Below are 18,992 nucleotides of genomic sequence, written 5' to 3'. Positions count from 1 at the left end.
GCTTGGTGCATGCTTCTCAAGAGAAGGAATATTGTAATATGGTGTATGTGAAGTGAACCTGGTGGCTTCGATGGGCTTCAGTGGCACATTAGACTTTTTTAATGAAAATGTCAGCCAGTTGCAAATACTGGTTCCAAACTGACACTTCATTGCATTAATTTATTTCCAACTCCAATTTATTTCCAACTATAACCGTTCCGAAAATATAACCGAGTAGTGAAAAATGCATTTTCACTACCTATTCTCTGGTACCTGCTTTTTTATGTAATAAAAAACCCAAAGCAAGACTGGGATCATGAGTCATTTTCAACATTCTTTGACAGGAATTCTTCACTGGTCTCATATTTAGTAAAATGCTGACTCTAACATCCGTGGACTATTCTGTTTCCCGTCATTGAAACTCATTGTCATGGTTTCCTGTTTGCTGACCTATACGTTTTAGGTCACAAATACAAAAATGTAATTGCACTTTGAGCTCAGGCCCATGCACAAAATATTTTACAGTTCCCACTAACTAAGCTATCTGTCTACTTGAAGTGCTAGGCAATTCAAGTAGACAGGATATGTACAGTATAATACCATAATAGATGTCAATAATTTTCTAATACAAATTAACTTTGTTTGCTGAAAAGCTAGCTAGGATGGAATTCTCTAGATATTATACTGGATAAAACATTTCCAGAAAATGTTGTTCTGGCCTGGGAATCCTGCAGATTCCAAGAAAATTCTAACCCCAGTTTCTGGGAAGTCTTCACCAATTGGGAATGTTTCAGAAATTATGCAATATACTGGATATACCTGTTTTAGATCCACACTGGGTAGAAATAAGGGTTGAAATAGAATTCATAATATTGGTCACCAATTAGGCCTCTCCATATGGACAATTCCTGGATTATTACCTGTGTTTATATTTAAGTTAAGAAGGTATTTACAATAATTGGACTGTAGCAGGGTTTGTATATATATAAAAAAGTTATATGACAGTACTCAAGTATTATATAAAGAGTGGAACATTTTACAACATCAACCACAACATTCTATTCAAATGTCATTGTTTGTAAATTATTAAGTGGCAGGGCAAAGGCTGACATTGGGTTCAGAGACTCTAAACACAGGCTTCCCCCTAAATTACACGCTATTTTGGCGACAGTGTCCTCCTTTGGGCTCATGTGACCCTGGTTCAGTAGTTAGCTGTATCAGGAACATGAACTATTTGGGACAACGCCTGTGTGTTTAAAGGGTAATTACAGTATATACAAAATATCATTATGTTAACCACAAACCATGAAAACACCCGTAGAGTGCTAACATTATCTTCAGAAATTACAAACCACACAATTCGTAGGTATTTAGGCAATAAAACTATGTTTATAAATAAAAACATTTTTCCTCATGTTTTTCTCATAAAACTGTGTACAGTGAATATTAAAATGAACTGTTAAACACTATAAATGTATCCATTTTTAATTCAACATTTCTGATAAGTGTATTCTGGGGAAGTAGTAAAAAAGGTTTACATGGTAAGACATTTTAGACAGCAAATTAAACAGAATGTTGATGTAAAACAAATAATATAATAAAATAATTATTGTTATTGCAGTTGTACTGAGAATTACCTTTCTTGAAAGACAGATGGGAAGAGATAGGGGCAAAATTAAGCTTCTCAACTTTCCTCAAACAAAAATGCAATGACAAATTTCTCTGTGTTGTACAAGTTTGGATCAATTCAGCAGTCCCAGCTTAAAAAAAATAAAGAAGATTTAAGTGAAATTGCAATTTCAGTTTACATTGTGAAATGATTGAATTTCAATGGAACTGACTCCCATCCTGGTTTTGAGTATTGACTGCACTGATTTGTTAGAGTGTATATCATAGATAATGATCACAGCATGACTACCAATATAAATCCACACAGCAGTGAGAAGTATTACCACCATTACATCTGAAAGGTTAGATATACATTTCTTAGATCTATCTATACGCATGGGCTTTTTGCCATTTATATTACAGGACATATTCCAAAGTACATAAGTACATTTATTGGAATTTGGACGGAAACCTGATCCTCTCAAATCAATTTTGAAATAGTGTGCTCACCTTTACATGCACTGTAATCTATGCCATGGGTTTTAAACTTTCTTAGAGGTCATTCTGCAAAAAATGGGTTGTATTTCCTTGCTAATTGAGTAAATCTTTGTTCTCTATCCATTGTTTTGGGAATCTTTGATGCTTCCTGACTGTCTAGACACTAGAGTTCATTTTGGTAATTGTGAGTTGGTCAAGAAACTGTATGAATGGGGATCCATCATCATTTCTACACAGTTTCAATTAGATGTTGTAATTTTTTGTAGATTTAGTTTTTCACCCCGCCCTCCAACTCCGCTCATAACAAATGGTTTACAAGAGCCTTAAGTACCTTTTTCCATCTCTCTCCTTGTCTATATACAGCTTTTGGGGGGAAAGATTAAACCGTCTCAAATAGATTTTTGTTAGTTTTCATTCAGATGATCATTGGAGTAAACATTCTGTTCCGCCCTACTGTGCAGTGCAGAGAACAGAGTCCTGTGTTCACAAGCATTTAATCACAGTTGAGAAATACACAGGTCACATAGTGGGGGGGAAAGAAACAGAAGACATTCAATTCCAACCACGTTATTCATATTAACTCACATGCACACACAGGCATACATTTATACTGATGTGGAAAAGAACAATATGAATAAGTTCACATACATCATTATGGCGATCAAGGAGGGGGCTGCATCCAATGTGATTTTCTTCACTGAAGAAAGTACAAGCCTCACAGGGACTGGGTACCGACAGTGCAGTCACTCCCACATTCCTCTCATCACCAACTCAGTCCCCTCTGCCTTCTTCTCGCCAACACCTCCTCCCTCTCTGTACCAAGAAGTTGTGAACACCTGCAGTGAGAATCTGCCCTCTGGATTTCACACCTTACATTACATCGACAAAGAACTCGCTGGGGTTGCCCATGGCCATGCGGAACGACTGGCGCGAGGCGGTGAGTTCGGGCGGCACTGAGGCCAGGTCCCGACCTGGGGGCGACCCAGGTGGGGCTGTGTTGTGGAGTGGGGGCGGCATGCTGGGAGGCCCGCATGCTAGGCTACTACTGCGGACGCTGTGGGCCAAGCTGTTCAGGCTGTGTGTGCTGTGCGCACTGTCCTTGCTAGTGGGCGCGACCACTGAGCCCTCGCTGGGTGCGTCCTCCCTCCTCAGCTCCGATTCGCTGCCGCTCCCTGTCGACTTGGACTCGCCAGCACCGCCACTCTCAGCTCCTGCCAACTTCTTACTGCCGCCGCAGTTAGAACCACTACTTCGACTTCCTGCAAAGGAGAAAGGGAGAAGCGTGGGATAAGAGTTAAAGGGGATTAACGTGTCTATTTCAGTCAGTCCAGTCATTCCATCTTTAGATCCAGATGTGTCTCTGTCTGCATTTTTGCAGCGAGGCATCTCACCTTCGCTGTGCTGGCTACCCGCGCTGTCCCCGCCTCCAGGTTGGCTTCGGGGGGTCTCTTGCATGGGGGCAGGGTTGTAAGGGTGTGGGATGGGGTACTGGTAGGGGAAAGCCATGGGCCATGGGGCAGCACCGGGATGGGGCAGGGGCGCAAGGGTGTCCTGGTCCGAAGCTCCACTTGACCCGTCTTGGTCTCCCATAGAGAGGTTAGCCATATCTGAGAGGAAGGGGAGAACAGGAGAAGAGGAAGTGACATTTAGGAAAACACAAGTGTGGAGGAGTAAAACAAGTCAGAGAGGAAAGAAATAAGAAAAAGACAAGTGGAAAAGTAGGAATATTACTTCAATATAAAACATTATCTAGTACAAGACTGCAACAATTGTTGTGACAACAAATTCACTAACCTTTAAATGATACGCAAATACAATTTTCTATTCACAATAGCAACAAGAAGTTCTCACTGTGCCAGAGGTAACTTAAAATGTGCAACCCACACAGCATTTTGACCTGACCACAGACCAGAAATTGTCCCACGTCACTTCGGAAGGTGACATTTAACATTTTACATGTGTACCTGCTAACACTATAAAAAATCTCAAACATTAATCTGGCAATAAGACTTGTTCATATGAAAAAAACATTCATAGTGTAAAAACACTATAAAATGTTTATTTTGTTTTAAGAATAGTTGGGAAACAAATGAAAACATCTCACATTGGCACCCAAACAATTCTCCAGCAACAGCAGTTGTTCAACAAAGTAAACATCATTGTCAGTGAGTTTATATCCCTAAATTGTCTGGTCAAAGCACTGTTCGCATATGTGTTGTCTTACAGTGCAACGAGAGTCATAGCTAGTTTGAACAGAACATTTTATTTAAATTCATGTTATTTAAATAAAATTGTGTTCTGTGAAACTATTGTAGTATAAAAACATTTAAGAGAGGTGAGGAGCTGCTAGGGGAAATAAAACCTATATCTTGTCAAAGAGAACCGTTCCCATCCCAGTGCTGTTTATTTGCCAACTATCGGTCAGACAATAATGAAGCATAGGGTCTTGTACTAGGTGATTCAAAGACATTTTCTACATGCAATCCTTCAGATTGTTGAACACCTAACCTGGTTTAGCCACCTACACTTGTGCTTCTCAGCTGGATACTTATGCACTCAGGTACGGCACCATTTGAGCAGATACAGACAGTGTGTAAATATTTACAGTGCATGCCATAAGCATTGTAGAATTACACGTTTTATTGTTTTGGCACAGTTTTCCAGCACATTGGATTTGCAATGAAAAACGCCTATAAGGGCCTTAGGTGAGCTTCAATCAATTTCAGATAGTTTTGGACAATTTGGATGTGATGTGCGAACAGTGTTAATGTAAGTCCTGGACTTGGACAGGATTTGTGCCTCAAATACTAAAATGCTAGCATTTGGAAGCCGGGAGTCTAAACCAAAGTATGGATTCCTATGAAATCTTGTCCATAAACTGCTTATACAGTGGGGCAAAAAAGTATTTAGTCAGCCACCAAAAGTTCTCCCACTTAAAAAGATAAGAGAGGCCTGTAATTTTCATCATAGGTACCCTTCAACCATGAGAGACAAAATGAGAATTTTTTTCTCCAGAAAATCACATTGTAGGATTTTTTATGAATTTATTGGTAAATTATGGTGGAAAATAAGTATTTGGTCAATAACAAAAGTTCATCTCAATACTTTGTTATATACCCTTTGTTGGCAATGACAGAGGTCAAACGTTTTCTGTAAGTCTTCACAAGGTATTCACACACTGTTGCTGGTATTTTGGCCCATTCCTCCATGCAGATCTCCTCTAGAGCAGTGATGTTTTGGGGCTGTCGCTGGGCAACACAGAGTTTCAACTCACTCCAAAGATTTGATCTGGTGACTGGCTAGGCCACTCCAGGACCTTGAAATGCTTCTTACGAAGCCACTCCTTCGTTGCCCGGGTGGTGTGTTTGGGATCATTGTCATGCTGAAAGACCCAGCCACGTTTCATCTTCAATGCCCTTGCTGATGGAAGGAGGTTTTCACAAAAAATCTTACAATACATGGCCCCATTCATTCTTTCCTTTACACGGATCAGTCGTCCTGGTCCCTTTGCAGAAAAACAGCCCCAAAGCATGATGTTTCCACCCCCATGCTTCACAGTAGGGATGGTGTTCTTTGGATGCAACTCAGCATTCTTTCTCCTCCAAACACGATGAGTTGAGTTTTTACCAAAAAGTTATATTTTGGTTTCATCTGACCATATGTCACTCTCCCAATCCTCTTCTGGACCATCAAAATGCTCTCTAGCAAACCTCAGACGGGCCTGGCTTAAGCAGGGGGACACGTCTGGCACTGCAGGATTTGAGTCCCTGACGGTGTAGTGTGTTACTTTGGTCCCAGCTCTCTGCAGATCATTCATTAGGTCCCCCCATGTGGTTCTGGGATTTTTGCTCACCGTTCTTGTGATCATTCGGTGGAGCCCCGGATCGAGGAAGATTATCAGTGGTCTTGTATGTCTTCCATTTTCTTACAATTGCTCCCACAGTTGATTTCTTCACACCAAGCTGCTTACCTATTGCAGATTCAGTCTTCCCAGCCTGGTGCAGGTCTACAATTTTGTTTCTGGTGTCCTTTTATAGCTATTTGGTCATGGCCATAGTGGAGTTTGGAGTGTGACTGTTTGAGGTTGTGGACAGGTGTCTTTTATACTGATAACAAGTTCAAACAGGTGCCATTAATACAGGTAACGAGTGGAGGACAGAGGAGCCTCTTAAAGAAGAAGTTACAGGTCTGTGAGAACCAGAAAACTTGCTTGTTTGTAGGTGACAAAATACTTATTTTACAGAGGAATTTACCAATAAATTCATTAAAAATCGTACAATGTGATTTTCTCTTCTCATTTTGTCTCTCATAGTTGAAGTGTACCTATGATGAAAATTACAGGCCTCTCTCATCTTTTTAAGTGGGAGAACTTGCACAATTGGTAGCTGATTAAATACTTGTTTGTCCCACTGTAGGCTAAGGACTCCAATGTGCCATTTTGATATTTGGGTGAACTATCCCTTCAATGTACCATAAAGTTGATTTTAGTGGTGAAACACCTGCAACCAACTCCAAATGCAGAGACAAATCCTAGAATCAAGACTACATATTTTATGCACTGATGATGTAAACACACTTGTATCTGGACAAATCGTCCAAATACTGTATACCCTTAAATAGGGGGAGTATGTACAAAAATTATGCTTTTTCTAAATGGTTCATACAATATGGATTAAAGTACTCTCAAATTGACAAGTTGACAATCTGAAATTTTACCAGCAAAACTTGTTTAACTGTCCAAATTCCTATGGGCTGCACTGTATTATTTTAATGGTACTGTGTTTGGTTGTTGTTATTATTAAAGTATTTACATTTTTATTAATGAAATGTTTAGAAACGCATCAGTCATTGTTGAGCAGGATCCTGCAAGCATCCAACTAACAGGCTTAACAAGACTTACTTCCACAGAGGTCTCCAAAGATGTAGTAGCACTGCTCCGAGAAGGTGATTTTATTGACAGTGTGCCGGATGTAGCCCGCTTTCAGCAGGTTGCTGGCGTACTTCCGGGACTCACGGCGGTCGGTGAAGCCCTCAACATTATGGAACAGCCAGTCCACCACGTCTGACCCTGACAGACAGACAGTCAGATAAGAAACAAACATTTAAAGAGGGTCTGGAGAAGCGTAAAAAATAAAAAATCCAGGCATTTTATAATTTATTGTATGGGATAGAACCTAAAGATAGTGGAGTGTTTTTGCTGAAAGAGGAATTAATCTAACTAATAGCTACCCGGCTACCTACTGCCAAGGGCGTACCATGGGGATAATCCCAACACCTCCCTCCAACACCTCCCTCCCTTTCCTAAACATTGGATTTCTCAGCAGACCATCCTCAAAAGGTGCATCCCTCAAAATAATGCTAAATGTTTAACAAACCAAGCTTTTGGCCAAGCTCTGCAAGGGTTCTGAGTGTCAGTACCACCTATGTAGAAGTCCTGGAAGAAGTTTCTCTATCACTTTTATATGCCAAAATCACGGTTTTGAAAAGCATGTCTTCCACAGCAGTGGCACAGAGCCACGTTTGATTGATCGCATTGCACGTATTGAAGCAAGACAGATGAAGCTCACTAAATGTGCCGATTTCCCCAAACGCAATTTTTGACCTGACCCATCCCACGAGAGGTAGAGTGTGCAATGAAGGCTTTCACAGATTACTGTACCCTCCCAGTTGGCCCAAGAAACTGTGGTCAGCCGGAGTCATCTGCCTGTTTTCATTTTCCACACTAAATGTTGATCTTTGACGCGCTTTCAACCTGTCATTTGGGAACTGATGGGGCAACCTCATCCATTGTTGGTGCGGTTTATAATAGGAAAGCTGCCTCAGGTCTGTTTCAAAACCCAGAGAAACCACCTGGGACTTGGATATTGTTCTGCACACAGTGCAGCTCCTTTTGAACCACTAAACATTGTGGAAGCCACGTTTCCACCGCAGGAACTTTGCCCAGGAATTAGGAACCTTTCGAGGAACTCACTGTGTTTCCACAGCAGGAACCAGGGTCTAAATTAAGTTCCAGGGACTATATTTTACCCCCAAAACAGTCCTTGCTCAGGGGGTAGTACTTTCCCAAAGTACCGGAACTTTGGTTGGTGGGGCTTGCAGTGCTGAATGTTTCTGAATTGGAGTGGAGGCAAACGGCAAGGAGAGGCAAACCACGGGCAAATCACATTAAGCAATTTTACAAAGGATTTCGTTACACAGTTTTATAATAAATGTCAGGAGTAAAATTAACAAAGCTTCCAACTCTTGCCAACAGCAATTGGCAGAGTTACCCAGATATTGCCTTCTAAAGAATTCCTAGATTTGGTGCAAGTAGTTAAATGCTCCTTCTACATTTCCTTGGAGGTCCTAATTTAATTTTAACTATGTACTTTTCAGCAGGTGATTGGTCTCCAAACCATATTCTCTGTGTTGTATTTAGAGGTGTGGTACAAAAGCTGGGTGGATAATTTAAGTTACCAGGGTGCTTATTGGGCACTTGTTTCTTGTGTGTAGCAGACAAATACCATCTTTTATTCAGACAGCAACCTAAAGTGCATTTGAGATGATAAACTCCAAAGCGATGAGAACCAGTATGCATTATCCATTCACATTTACACCACCGATGACGATGTCCACACCTTATTGAATGTTTATGATCAGGACCAAAATCCAGCTGGAACTGGAAATGGCGATCGATGATAAGGTGTACATGAAAATACCCTGAAAGTTAATTGAGCTGAACATTATTCACATCAGTAAACGGTGCCGGGAGAAGCTGCTAGTTGTTATTAATACTTTGTATTAATTAATTTGTATTTTGCACCTAAATTTTTTGGAGATAAATTAATAGTTGTGGAACCAAATGCATAGTGGCTGTTTTGCGTGAATCTGAAAACAGAAGAACTCCCACACTGTCTCGCATACTGGTGAAATATTTATTAAATCACAACAGATAAAGAACAGAAAATGAATGCGCAATAGCACGAATCTGTCTCAGTTATCTCATGGTCAATCTCCGCAATACCTCGTAAAATCCAATAAATCACGATCAACAGCAGCACAGCTTAAATCTCCTCCATGGTTACTTTGCTGTTACAGTGTCACTTTGTATGGCGTACGGTGCATATGTCAGAGTGAGAACGTACGTAAGAGTGAGAACCCACGTCAGAGTGAGAACCCACGTCAGAGTGAGAACCCACGTCAGAGTGAGAACCCACGTCAGCGGCCTAATTTGTCTAATCCTCACAGGTCTTTGGACTGCTGGTGAAACGCAGTTTTTACATTTTCACTGTCAGCTTTTTACAGAAACAGGTGGGGAAACAGCTTAGTTATGATTTTAACTACTGATTCTAGCATTAAAAATAATGGTCCCAAGACAACCAATTGAAGAACTAAGAGGGATGAAAGAGAAGTAATACCTATAAAGGCATTTGGAATGGTGATCTTAAGCCACATCCTGTCTCGCACCTCCAATCCAGACTCTGGATTGGCCATTGCTTTGGCAATAGCTGCCATGTCACTGTGAATGGATAGGTGTAAGTCATCAAACCCTGTGAGGAAAGAAGGAAAAAGAGCTACAGTCAAATAGTGGTAACAGCAAAAAAAAAAAAAGTTAAACTGAGAAAAACTGGTTTGAATTACTTCATAGCTAATATTTTTTAAACCAGTTTCTGGTTGTTATGATGTCTTTGAAACCAGTTAACCCAACTGGGAAACACCACGGAAGCCATTCATTCCTACTTTCATTCACTGATTCATTCAAGCAGCAGTAGTAAGCAGGAAATGAGGTAAGCAGTGAAAGTCGTGCAGCGGTTGGCAAAATGTACTGAGAAGACATCAAGCTGATATGTTTTTGTGACATCATGACCAAGTTATATTAACTAAAAAATAAAAATAAATCTTAGTATATTAAAAATAGAAATCATAATTAGAACAGCAACATAATTAGAACAGCAAAAATGTTATTGTTGTCATACCTGTGTTTTTATGGTCTCATATACCCTACCTTTCAGCATTTACAGTTCTAGTACCAAGTGTTGATTTTATCCTTTACCTGGTTGTAATCCATTTGGCTGACGTTGTATCAACCAGAAAACCCGATTTCCACCATAAACTTTCACTAGGATGACCCATGCCAACTTTTGCCCGCTGGGGAGGTGGAGAGGGGGAGGGAGGGGTGACTTACGCTCGGTCTCAGGAATGGAGCTTGTGATGGAGGAGCTGGTGGAGGTGATGGTGCTCATAGAAGGGCTCATACCGTACACCGGGTACGCCCCCGTCATTGCCGCAGTGTGGGACACCCAGGCAGCAGGGTCTATGGGACGGATCGGCTCACCTACAGAAGGGGGGGGGGGTCATGACCTAAACTGCTAAACACATTTACACAGATTTCTTTCCCATGAAAGCTAATGAAAGAATATCAAATCTAAGAGGTGACATGATCCTCCCAGGAGGAAAATATTAACATGCCTATCAAGTATTAAGTCAATAAATCTAATTAGAGTACTCACTTCTGGGTAGTGTGAAGCATCCTCGAGGGTTAGGATCCCAGCACTTAGCCACAGTCAAAACGATGGGGCTGTCAATACAGAAACAAAACAGACCCCCAGATTACACACTTTTTATAACACCCAAAACACACACCAGCAGCAACCTGTGATTCTAACTGTGTATCAGCATATAGGTTTTAGTCTGTGTGTATATGCCTTCCCAAAAAGACCATAAGACAGTTGCAGCTCGTACAGAACGCCGCGGCCAGGATTCTCAGCAGAACCAGAAAATATGATCATATCACACCAGTCCTCAGGTCTTTACACTGGCTGCCAGTTACATATAGGATCGATTTTAAAGTATTACTACTGGTATATAAATCGTTCAAGGGCCTAGGACCTCAATACATTGCAGATATGCTCAATGAATATAAACCCAAACGAACACTCAGATCATTAGGATCACATCAGCTAGAAATACCAAGGGTTCACTCTAAGCAAGGAGAGTCTGCTTTTAGCTATTATGCCAGTCGCAGCTGGAACCAGCTTCCAGAAGAGATCAGATGTGCTCCTACAGTAGTCACATTCAAATCCAGACTCAAAACACATCTATTTTACTTTGCATTTAATGAATGAGCACTGTGCCACTGTCCGTCCGACTGTTTTCACTGTCCTTTATTTTATTATATTTTTTATTCTAAACTGTATTTGACATTATATTCTTAACGGTTTTAATTTTTCTTATTTCTTCACTGTTCTGTATTTGATTTTATATTCTTAATGGTTTTTATTATTTCTTATTTCTGTAACAGTTCCTCTGTCAAATGGATATTTATGTAAAGCACTTTGAATGACCATTGTGTATGAAATGTGCTATATAAATAAAATTGCCTTGCCTTGCCTATATATACAGGTGCTGGTCACAAAATTTGAATATCATCAAAATGTTGATTTATTTCAGTAATTCCATTCAAAAAGTGAAACTTGTATAATGTATACATTCATTCCACACAGACTGATATATTTCAAGTGTTTATTTCTTTTAATTTTGATGATTATAACTGACAACTAATGAAAAACCCAAATTCAGTATCTCAGAAAATTAAAATATTGTGAATAGGTTCAATATTGAAGACACCTGGTGCCACACTCTAATCAGCTAATTAACTCAAAACACCTGCAAAGGCCTTTAAATGGTCTCTCAGTTTAGTTCTGTAGGCTACACAATCATGGGGAAGACTGCTGAATTGACAGCTGTCCAAAAGGTACCACTGACACCTTATACAAGGAGGGCAAGACACAAAAGGTAATTGCTAAAGAGGCTGGCTGTTCACAGAGCTCTGTGTCCAAGCACATTAATAGAGAGGCGAAGGGAAGGAAAAGATGTGGTAGAAAAAAAGTGTACAAACAATTGGGATAACCACACCCTGGAGAGGATTATGAAACAAAACCCATTCATAAATGTGTGGGAGATTCACAAAGAGTGGACTGCAGCTGGAGTCAGCGCTTCAAGAACCACCACGCACAGTCTGGAGGAAGAGAGGAGAGGCACAGAATCCACGTTGCTTGAAGTCCAGTGTAAAGTTTCCACAGTCAGTGATGGTTTGGGGTGCCATGTCATCTGCTGGTTTTGGTCCACTGTGTTTTCTGAGGTCCAAGGTCAACGCAGCCGTCTACCAGGAAGTTTTAGAGCACTTCATGCTTCCTGCTGCTGACCAACTTTATGGAGATGCAGATTACTTTTTTCAACAGGACTTGGCATCTGCACACAGTGCCAAAGCTACCAGTACCTGGTTTAAGGACCATGGTATCCCTGTTCTTAATTGGCCAGCAAACTCGCCTGACCTTAACCCTATAGAAAATCTATGGGGTATTGTGAAGAGGAGGATGTGATACGCCAGACCCAACATAATGAATGAATATAATATACAAGTTTCACTTTTTGAATGGAATTTCTGAAATAAATCAACTTTTTGATGATATTCTATGACCAGCACCTGTAGCTCCGGAAAACATTAAGGGACCACTGAACTTTTTCTTTACTTTCCCAAAAAATCTAAAAGGAAGGTTTTGAGTGAGGAACAGAAGGGTTAAAATGAAGAGACTGTAGTAAATTGAACGCTTCAGATCCTCACTCAAAACTTTCCTTAGGAAAGTAAAAGGGCCTCTTAATTCTTTCCGGAGCTGTATATGTGTGTGTGAGAGAGAGAAAATGTGATAGAAACTGCTCCTTACCCTGGCTTATGGACAATCTCTCTCAATACTCTTACAGCATCGTCGTTGCTCATGTTTTCAAAGTTGATGTCATTAACCTGAGGATGAGAGGTAATGTAATGCAGGAGGATGTTAAAGAGAAAGAAAGGTAGTAAGACAGTTATTGTATAAGACCAGTTACCGAAACATTGATTTTGAATACCTGAGAAGAAAAAAGGTCTGTGCCTGAGCCAGGCAATTAACCTTAATTGATCCTCAGGTTGTTATTAGGAAAGAGAATGTGCTGTCAGTAATGATGGAACGCATGAAATTTCAACCCAGATTTCTCGAAGCGAAAGGGCCGAGGATTGCTTCGGAGCTAGAAAAAAAATACCATGTGATTGCGGACGTCACAGATTTCGGAAAATTTTTGTTTTAAAAGACAAGGCACTTTCCCACTAGAAAGATATAGGGCAGACCTGGGCAAGATAAGGCCCCAGGGCCGGATACGGCCCGTTGAATCATTCTATCCGGCCCGCAATACATCCAACACTTTTAAAATAATACAAAATAAAAAATAACTGACGAGGTCCGCAGATTACGTTACTCTATTTACTGTTGCATATTTATTTATTTTTCTAATTAAATGTCCCGTGGGACTCCCAGTAATAAGTACAGCAGTATCATACTGTCTGTTTAAAATACCTTTAAGTTGAAACAAGGTATTTGCGTTACTATGATACGTAGGGATCAGCACCACAATGCACGAGCGGAAGTTATAATTAGTACGTACTATACGCAATTGATGGCTAGCGATCTCTGGAAATTAGCCTAAGAAAAATTTATAACAAAAGCAGGGTATTTAAAAAACTCTTGACAGGAAAATATTTATTTGCAGATGTCGCAGGTAAAGCAAATTGCTTAATATGTTGAGCTAACGTCACAGTTTTTAAAGAGTACAATTTGCAGAGGCACTTCCAGAGCAAGCATGCAGGCAAATACAAAAACTGTCACCCGATGCTACAATTCAACAAGTCCATGCGCAGATGCAGCCTCACTGATGAAAATATCTTGCAGCAGTACCGCACACTGCTTCAACAGAAATGACTCCTGACTTCACCTCACTTGTCAACGCCCATACGAGGCTCCCTAAAAGTTGATTTCTTGGGTCTGGGCTTCTGGAATCGCTGTCGTTAAAAGCACGTAGTACAAAAAATATACTGAATGAAGTTAGATTATAACAGCATTTGCTTTGAGTGAAAATCTGCAGAAGTGATTTTAATAGACTTCTGTCTGCCCTAATAACTATTATACACTATACCTTATGTAATGTAGCTTACTCTGTTGAGTTGAAAAGTTACGTTTTAAGGCAAATATGTGTTGCAACATTTCTGTTGATTAATAACCCTAAAAAGGGATTGTTTGTTAATAGAAAATAATAATAATTAAAAAACATTGTTAAAGAAAATGAAGTATAATTATGAAAACGGTGTTGTATGGAAAATAAATATGCATAAATATAATATGCAAGTTAACAGAGTTAGCTATGTTGTGTGTTTTTTCGGCATGTTGGTTAAAAAAGTAATCTGGCCCATGATGCTCTCTGGCATTTTCAGTGTGGCCCCAGTGAAAAATACGAGGGCCACAACCCTGATATAGGGCGTTCCGAACCTTTTCGTTGAGCATGGTTGTTGTAGGTGAAAAGAGCCAAACTAACCCGCTTCTCGAAAAGGAAGAAAGAACATTTGCCTCACGTCATGCAATATTGGGGAGATTGCGGGCGTTGCGTTAAATATCAAATCACAAGGATTGTAATTTATCAAAAACAAGGTGATTCAGTTACAATATTGAAAGTTGAGTAAGCTATGTAATATACTGAAAGAAACAAAATAACAGAAATCACGCAGCCTTGACATATAAACTTTACAAACACCGTACAAAGCATCTATATAGCCAAATAACCTTTTCTCAAAAATTCTTCCACGGCATCATACGCATAAAATATTGCATCTAGATATTGCATTAGAAAATGGGAGAATGGGTTTTTAATGTCAGGATCAAGACAACGTTTTTAGCGAAGGGCTACTAGAAGTGTCCGCGTCTTTTCATTGAGACATCTCTTTCGGCTGTGTTCACTTTAAAAGACGGCTAATATATTACACTTTAATAATATACTGTAGCAAGTCAGATTGGTAAAAATGTGCATGGAAATACATGTACAGGTGTGCAGGTGGAAACAAAACATCCTCACTAGGCAAGATACGAACCCATTTACACAAAGCATCTAACCAAAACTTAGCATGAACGGGACGCGCCAATACGTGGCTCGGAGGCTGGCTCCGCAATTTCATCCCAGCCAGCTCGAACAAAAGGGCCGAGGTTTGTATCCGAGCAACATGATCACGTGATTGATGACGTTTGAAGCTTCGGACCTCACGTAACCATCTAATGTTTGTTTTTTTAAGACATGGCGCTTTTGGCCAGTGGCTGAACGTATATACTCTTGTTTTACAAAGCCTTGTTCGGGTCCCAATGATTACTTTGTCAAACTGTTTTGATGATAACACTGGCAATTGGACTGGCATTGGATCCACCATATTTTGTGAATGTTTTAACTCCAGCGTTTCTCCACTCCACGATTTTTCCTTACTACCCAACATGACTTCGTAGCAGTGGCGGCTGCTGGTCTTTCAAAGAGGGGAAGCTCATTTTCGGCCTACATTATAACCCTCTGATGGTTTTCATTTGTAGTGACACTCGGGGTCTTTTGGACCAGAACATTTTTTTCTTTTTTAACAAATATTATTTTATTAATGGCTTCGGTAAAATCAGGTCGACAAGGTCGGCAGTTTCACCCACATACGACACTAGCGTAGCCTACTACAGTAAATGTATGAATGAACGAACAATCTAAAAAATATATATTAAACTTTGTAAAACTGAAACAAGGATTGTGGTGTAGCCTATAATTGTGTGAAATGTATGATGCAAATCGGCTAGCAATTTCGCCAAACAAATATCAAGAAATATTGCAGCAGTTTGTCTTTCGAATACACTTGAGAAATCCGCGATGGGACTGAGCGCGAAATAGCTTCAGTGACTTCGTATAGTACAGACCGCTGTCAGTCAAAAGGAGATGCAGTTTGACAGATCGTCAGATCCTCCAATCATCACGCGGAATGATGATTGCCCACTCCTCATTCACTCCCAGAGACGCTGAGCGTGCGTGGGCGGGACATAATCGCACTAAAAAAAACTGTTCTAAGCAGCCCCATTGAAGTCAATGGACGCTCGGCTTCAACAGGGAAATGCACTGTGACGCTGCAGGATTGTATGAGAAGAAAATCGAGTCAGCCGACCTGTAGCTTATTCTGAACTAACTAGTTTTAGAGACCAAAACTGTTTGGTTTATAGTGGTTATGAGCCCAAAATCCAATATCAAATCGTTTCTCGTGTCGAAACGAAAAATGAATTGGCAGAAAACAAGTTTTTCTGGACATGTTTCATTGTTTAAATTTCCGATTTTAACGCAGCTGTCAACAACCTGATGCATTTCCGTATTCTCGTTATTCGTTCAACAACAAAATACTAATGTTTTAATTACGAAGAGTTCTGAAATCAATCAGACTTATTGGTGGAATAAGCCTGATCAACATACTTTATTTCAACACTGTGGTTGAATGCTGTCCTTTACAGAAAAAGTCTGGTCTTTACAGAATTGGTTTTTCCAGCAGGACAATGCTCCATGCCACACAGCCAGGTCAATCAAGGTGTGGATGGAGGACCACCACATCAAGACCCTGTCATGGCCAGACCAATCTCCAGACCTGAACCCCATTGAAAACCTCTGGAATTTGATCAAGATGAAGATGGATGGTCACAAGCCATCAAACAAAGCTGAGCTACCAGCAATGTGACAGACTGGTGGAGAGCAAGACGCATGAAAGCTGTGATTGAAAATCTGGGTTATTCCACCAAATATTGATTTCAGAACTCTTCGTAAGTTAAAACATTAATATTAATTTTTCAACAACAAAATACTAATTTGTTTTCTTTGCATTATTTGAGGTCAGAAAACAGTGCACCTTTTTTGGGTTATTTTGGCCAGTTGTATTCTACGAATAAATATATTTCATTTGGAATTTGGCAGTAATGTTGTCAATAGTTTATAGAAAAAAACAAACATTTAAATTTTACTCAAACACATACCTATGAATAGTAAAACCAGAGAAAATGATAATTTTGCAGTGGTCTCTTAATTTTTTCCAGAGCTTTATGTACCATTTGTAAAGAAAACATGAGTGAGCAGACAACACACATGTATTTTATTTCTTATGGGATTCACATTCAACTGTAGGTCATAAAAGAATGCAAAAAAAATAAAAATGAACTGACCACTGTTCAAAAGTCTGCATACCCTTAGTTCTTAATACTGTGTATTGCCCCCTTTATCATCAATGACAGTGTGCAGTCTTTTGTAATAGTTGTCTATGAGGCCCTGAATTCTATAGCTGCCCATTCGTCTTGGCAAAATGCCTCCAGGTCAAGCAAAGTCTTGTTTGAGATCTCCCTAGAGTGGCTCGATGATATTAAGGTCAGGAGATTGTGATGGCCTTGACCTTTTTCTGCGGTAACCACTGGAGGGTCAATTTGGGCTTGTGCTTAGGGTCACTGTCGTGCTGGAAAGTCCAAGAGCGTCCCATGCGCAACTTTCATGCAGAATGCAAATTGTCTGCCAGTATTTTCTGATAACATGCTCTATTCATTTTGCATTCATCAGCCACCACCATGCTTCACAGTGGGGATGGTATTCTGTTCACTATAGGCCTTGTTGACACCTCCAAACATAGCGCCTATGGTTGTTACCATAAAGCTAAATTTTGGTCTCATTACTCCAAATTACAGTGGGACAGAAGCTGTGAGGCATGTCAAGGTGTTGCCGGGCATATTATAGCTGGCTTTTTTTATGGCATTGGCGCAGTAAAAGCTTCTTTCTGGCAACTTGACCATGCAGCTCATTTAGTTGTTCAAATATCGTCGTTTTGTGCTCCTTAAAACAACCAAACCGTCTTTTTCCAGAGCAGCCTGTATTTCTCCTGAGGTTACCTGTGGGTTTTTCTTTGTATCCCAAACAATACTTCTCTCAGTTTTGGCTGAAACCTTTCTTGGTCTACCTGACCTTGGCTTGGTATCAAGAAACCCCCCAAATTTTTCACTTCTTAATAAGTGATCAATACTGACTGGCATTTGCAAGGCTGTGGATGTTTTTATATATCCTTTTCCATCTTTATAAAGTCCCATTACGATGTTACGTAGGTCTTTTGACAGTTCTTTTTTACTCCCCATGGCTCAGTCTCTAGCCTGCTCAATGCATCCAGGTTGGTGCTAACAAACCCACTGACTATTTATACACAGACACTAATTGCAATTTAAAAAGCCACAGGTGTGAGAAATAAACCTTTAATTGACATTTTCTTGTGTGTCTGAAGGCCAAACATTCAAGGGTATGTAAACTTTTGATCAGAGCCATTTGGGTGATTTCTGTTATCATTATGATTTAAAAAGGAGCCAAACAACTATGTGATAGTAAATGGCTTCATATGATCACTATCCTTAAATATATATATATATATATATTTCATATTTACATTATCAATGCCAACATTTCAACATTTCTGCCAGGGTTTGCAAACTTATGAGCACAAGTGTATACACTGCTCAGCCATTAACATTATGACCATTTGCCTAATATTGTGTAGTTCCCCCTTTTGGCGCCAAAACAGCCCTGACCCATCGAGGCATGGACTCCACTAGACCTCTGAAGGTGTGCTGTGGTATCTGGCACCAAGATATTAGCAGCATATCCTTTAAGTCCTGTAAGTTGCGAGGTGGGGCCTTGATGAATCCGACTTGTTTATACAGCACATCCCACAGATGCTCGATTGGATTGAGATCTGGGGAATTTGGAAGCCAAGTCAACACCTTGAATGCGTTGTTATGTTCCTCAAACCATTCCTGAACCATTTTTGCTTTGTGGCAGGGTGCATTATCCTGCTGAAAGAGGCCATGCTATCAGGGAATACTGTTGCCATGAAAGGGTACCCATAGTCTGCAACAATGCTTAGGTACAGTGGGGCAAAAAGTATTTAGTCAGCCACCAATTGTGCAAGTTCTCCCACTTAAAAAGATGAGAGGCCTGTAATTTTCATCATAGGTACACTTCATCATAGGAATTTCTGGATTTTT

At 40.1% G+C, this 18,992-nt stretch overlaps 1 protein-coding gene across 2 annotated transcripts in view; it reads right to left on the bottom strand.

Moving 5' to 3' along the window:
- Positions 1-1,342: 1,342 nt before the first annotated feature.
- The window catches only part of LOC105029772 (segment polarity protein dishevelled homolog DVL-3), a 54,502-nt gene continuing 36,852 nt past the window's right edge, over positions 1,343-18,992 (bottom strand). Inside the window, exons 9-15 of one of the 2 annotated variants that reach the window (XM_010903289.3) lie at positions 12,789-12,865; positions 10,575-10,642; positions 10,250-10,399; positions 9,483-9,614; positions 6,986-7,153; positions 3,477-3,692; positions 1,343-3,344 (exon numbers count right to left, since the gene is read on the bottom strand). In XM_010903289.3, the coding sequence (XP_010901591.2) occupies positions 2,956-3,344; positions 3,477-3,692; positions 6,986-7,153; positions 9,483-9,614; positions 10,250-10,399; positions 10,575-10,642; positions 12,789-12,865 (1,200 nt within the window). In that variant the 3' untranslated portion in view covers positions 1,343-2,955. The remainder of the gene's footprint in view (positions 3,345-3,476; positions 3,693-6,985; positions 7,154-9,482; positions 9,615-10,249; positions 10,400-10,574; positions 10,643-12,788; positions 12,866-18,992) is intronic. The other variant, XM_020050876.2, reaches the window with a different exon arrangement.

Source organism: Esox lucius, chromosome 1 (assembly GCF_011004845.1).
Source record: "Esox lucius isolate fEsoLuc1 chromosome 1, fEsoLuc1.pri, whole genome shotgun sequence".
Taxonomy (NCBI): Eukaryota; Metazoa; Chordata; class Actinopteri; order Esociformes; family Esocidae; genus Esox; species Esox lucius.
Note: the sequence above shows the minus strand (reverse complement) of the source record. Positions and strands in the feature narration are given on the sequence as shown.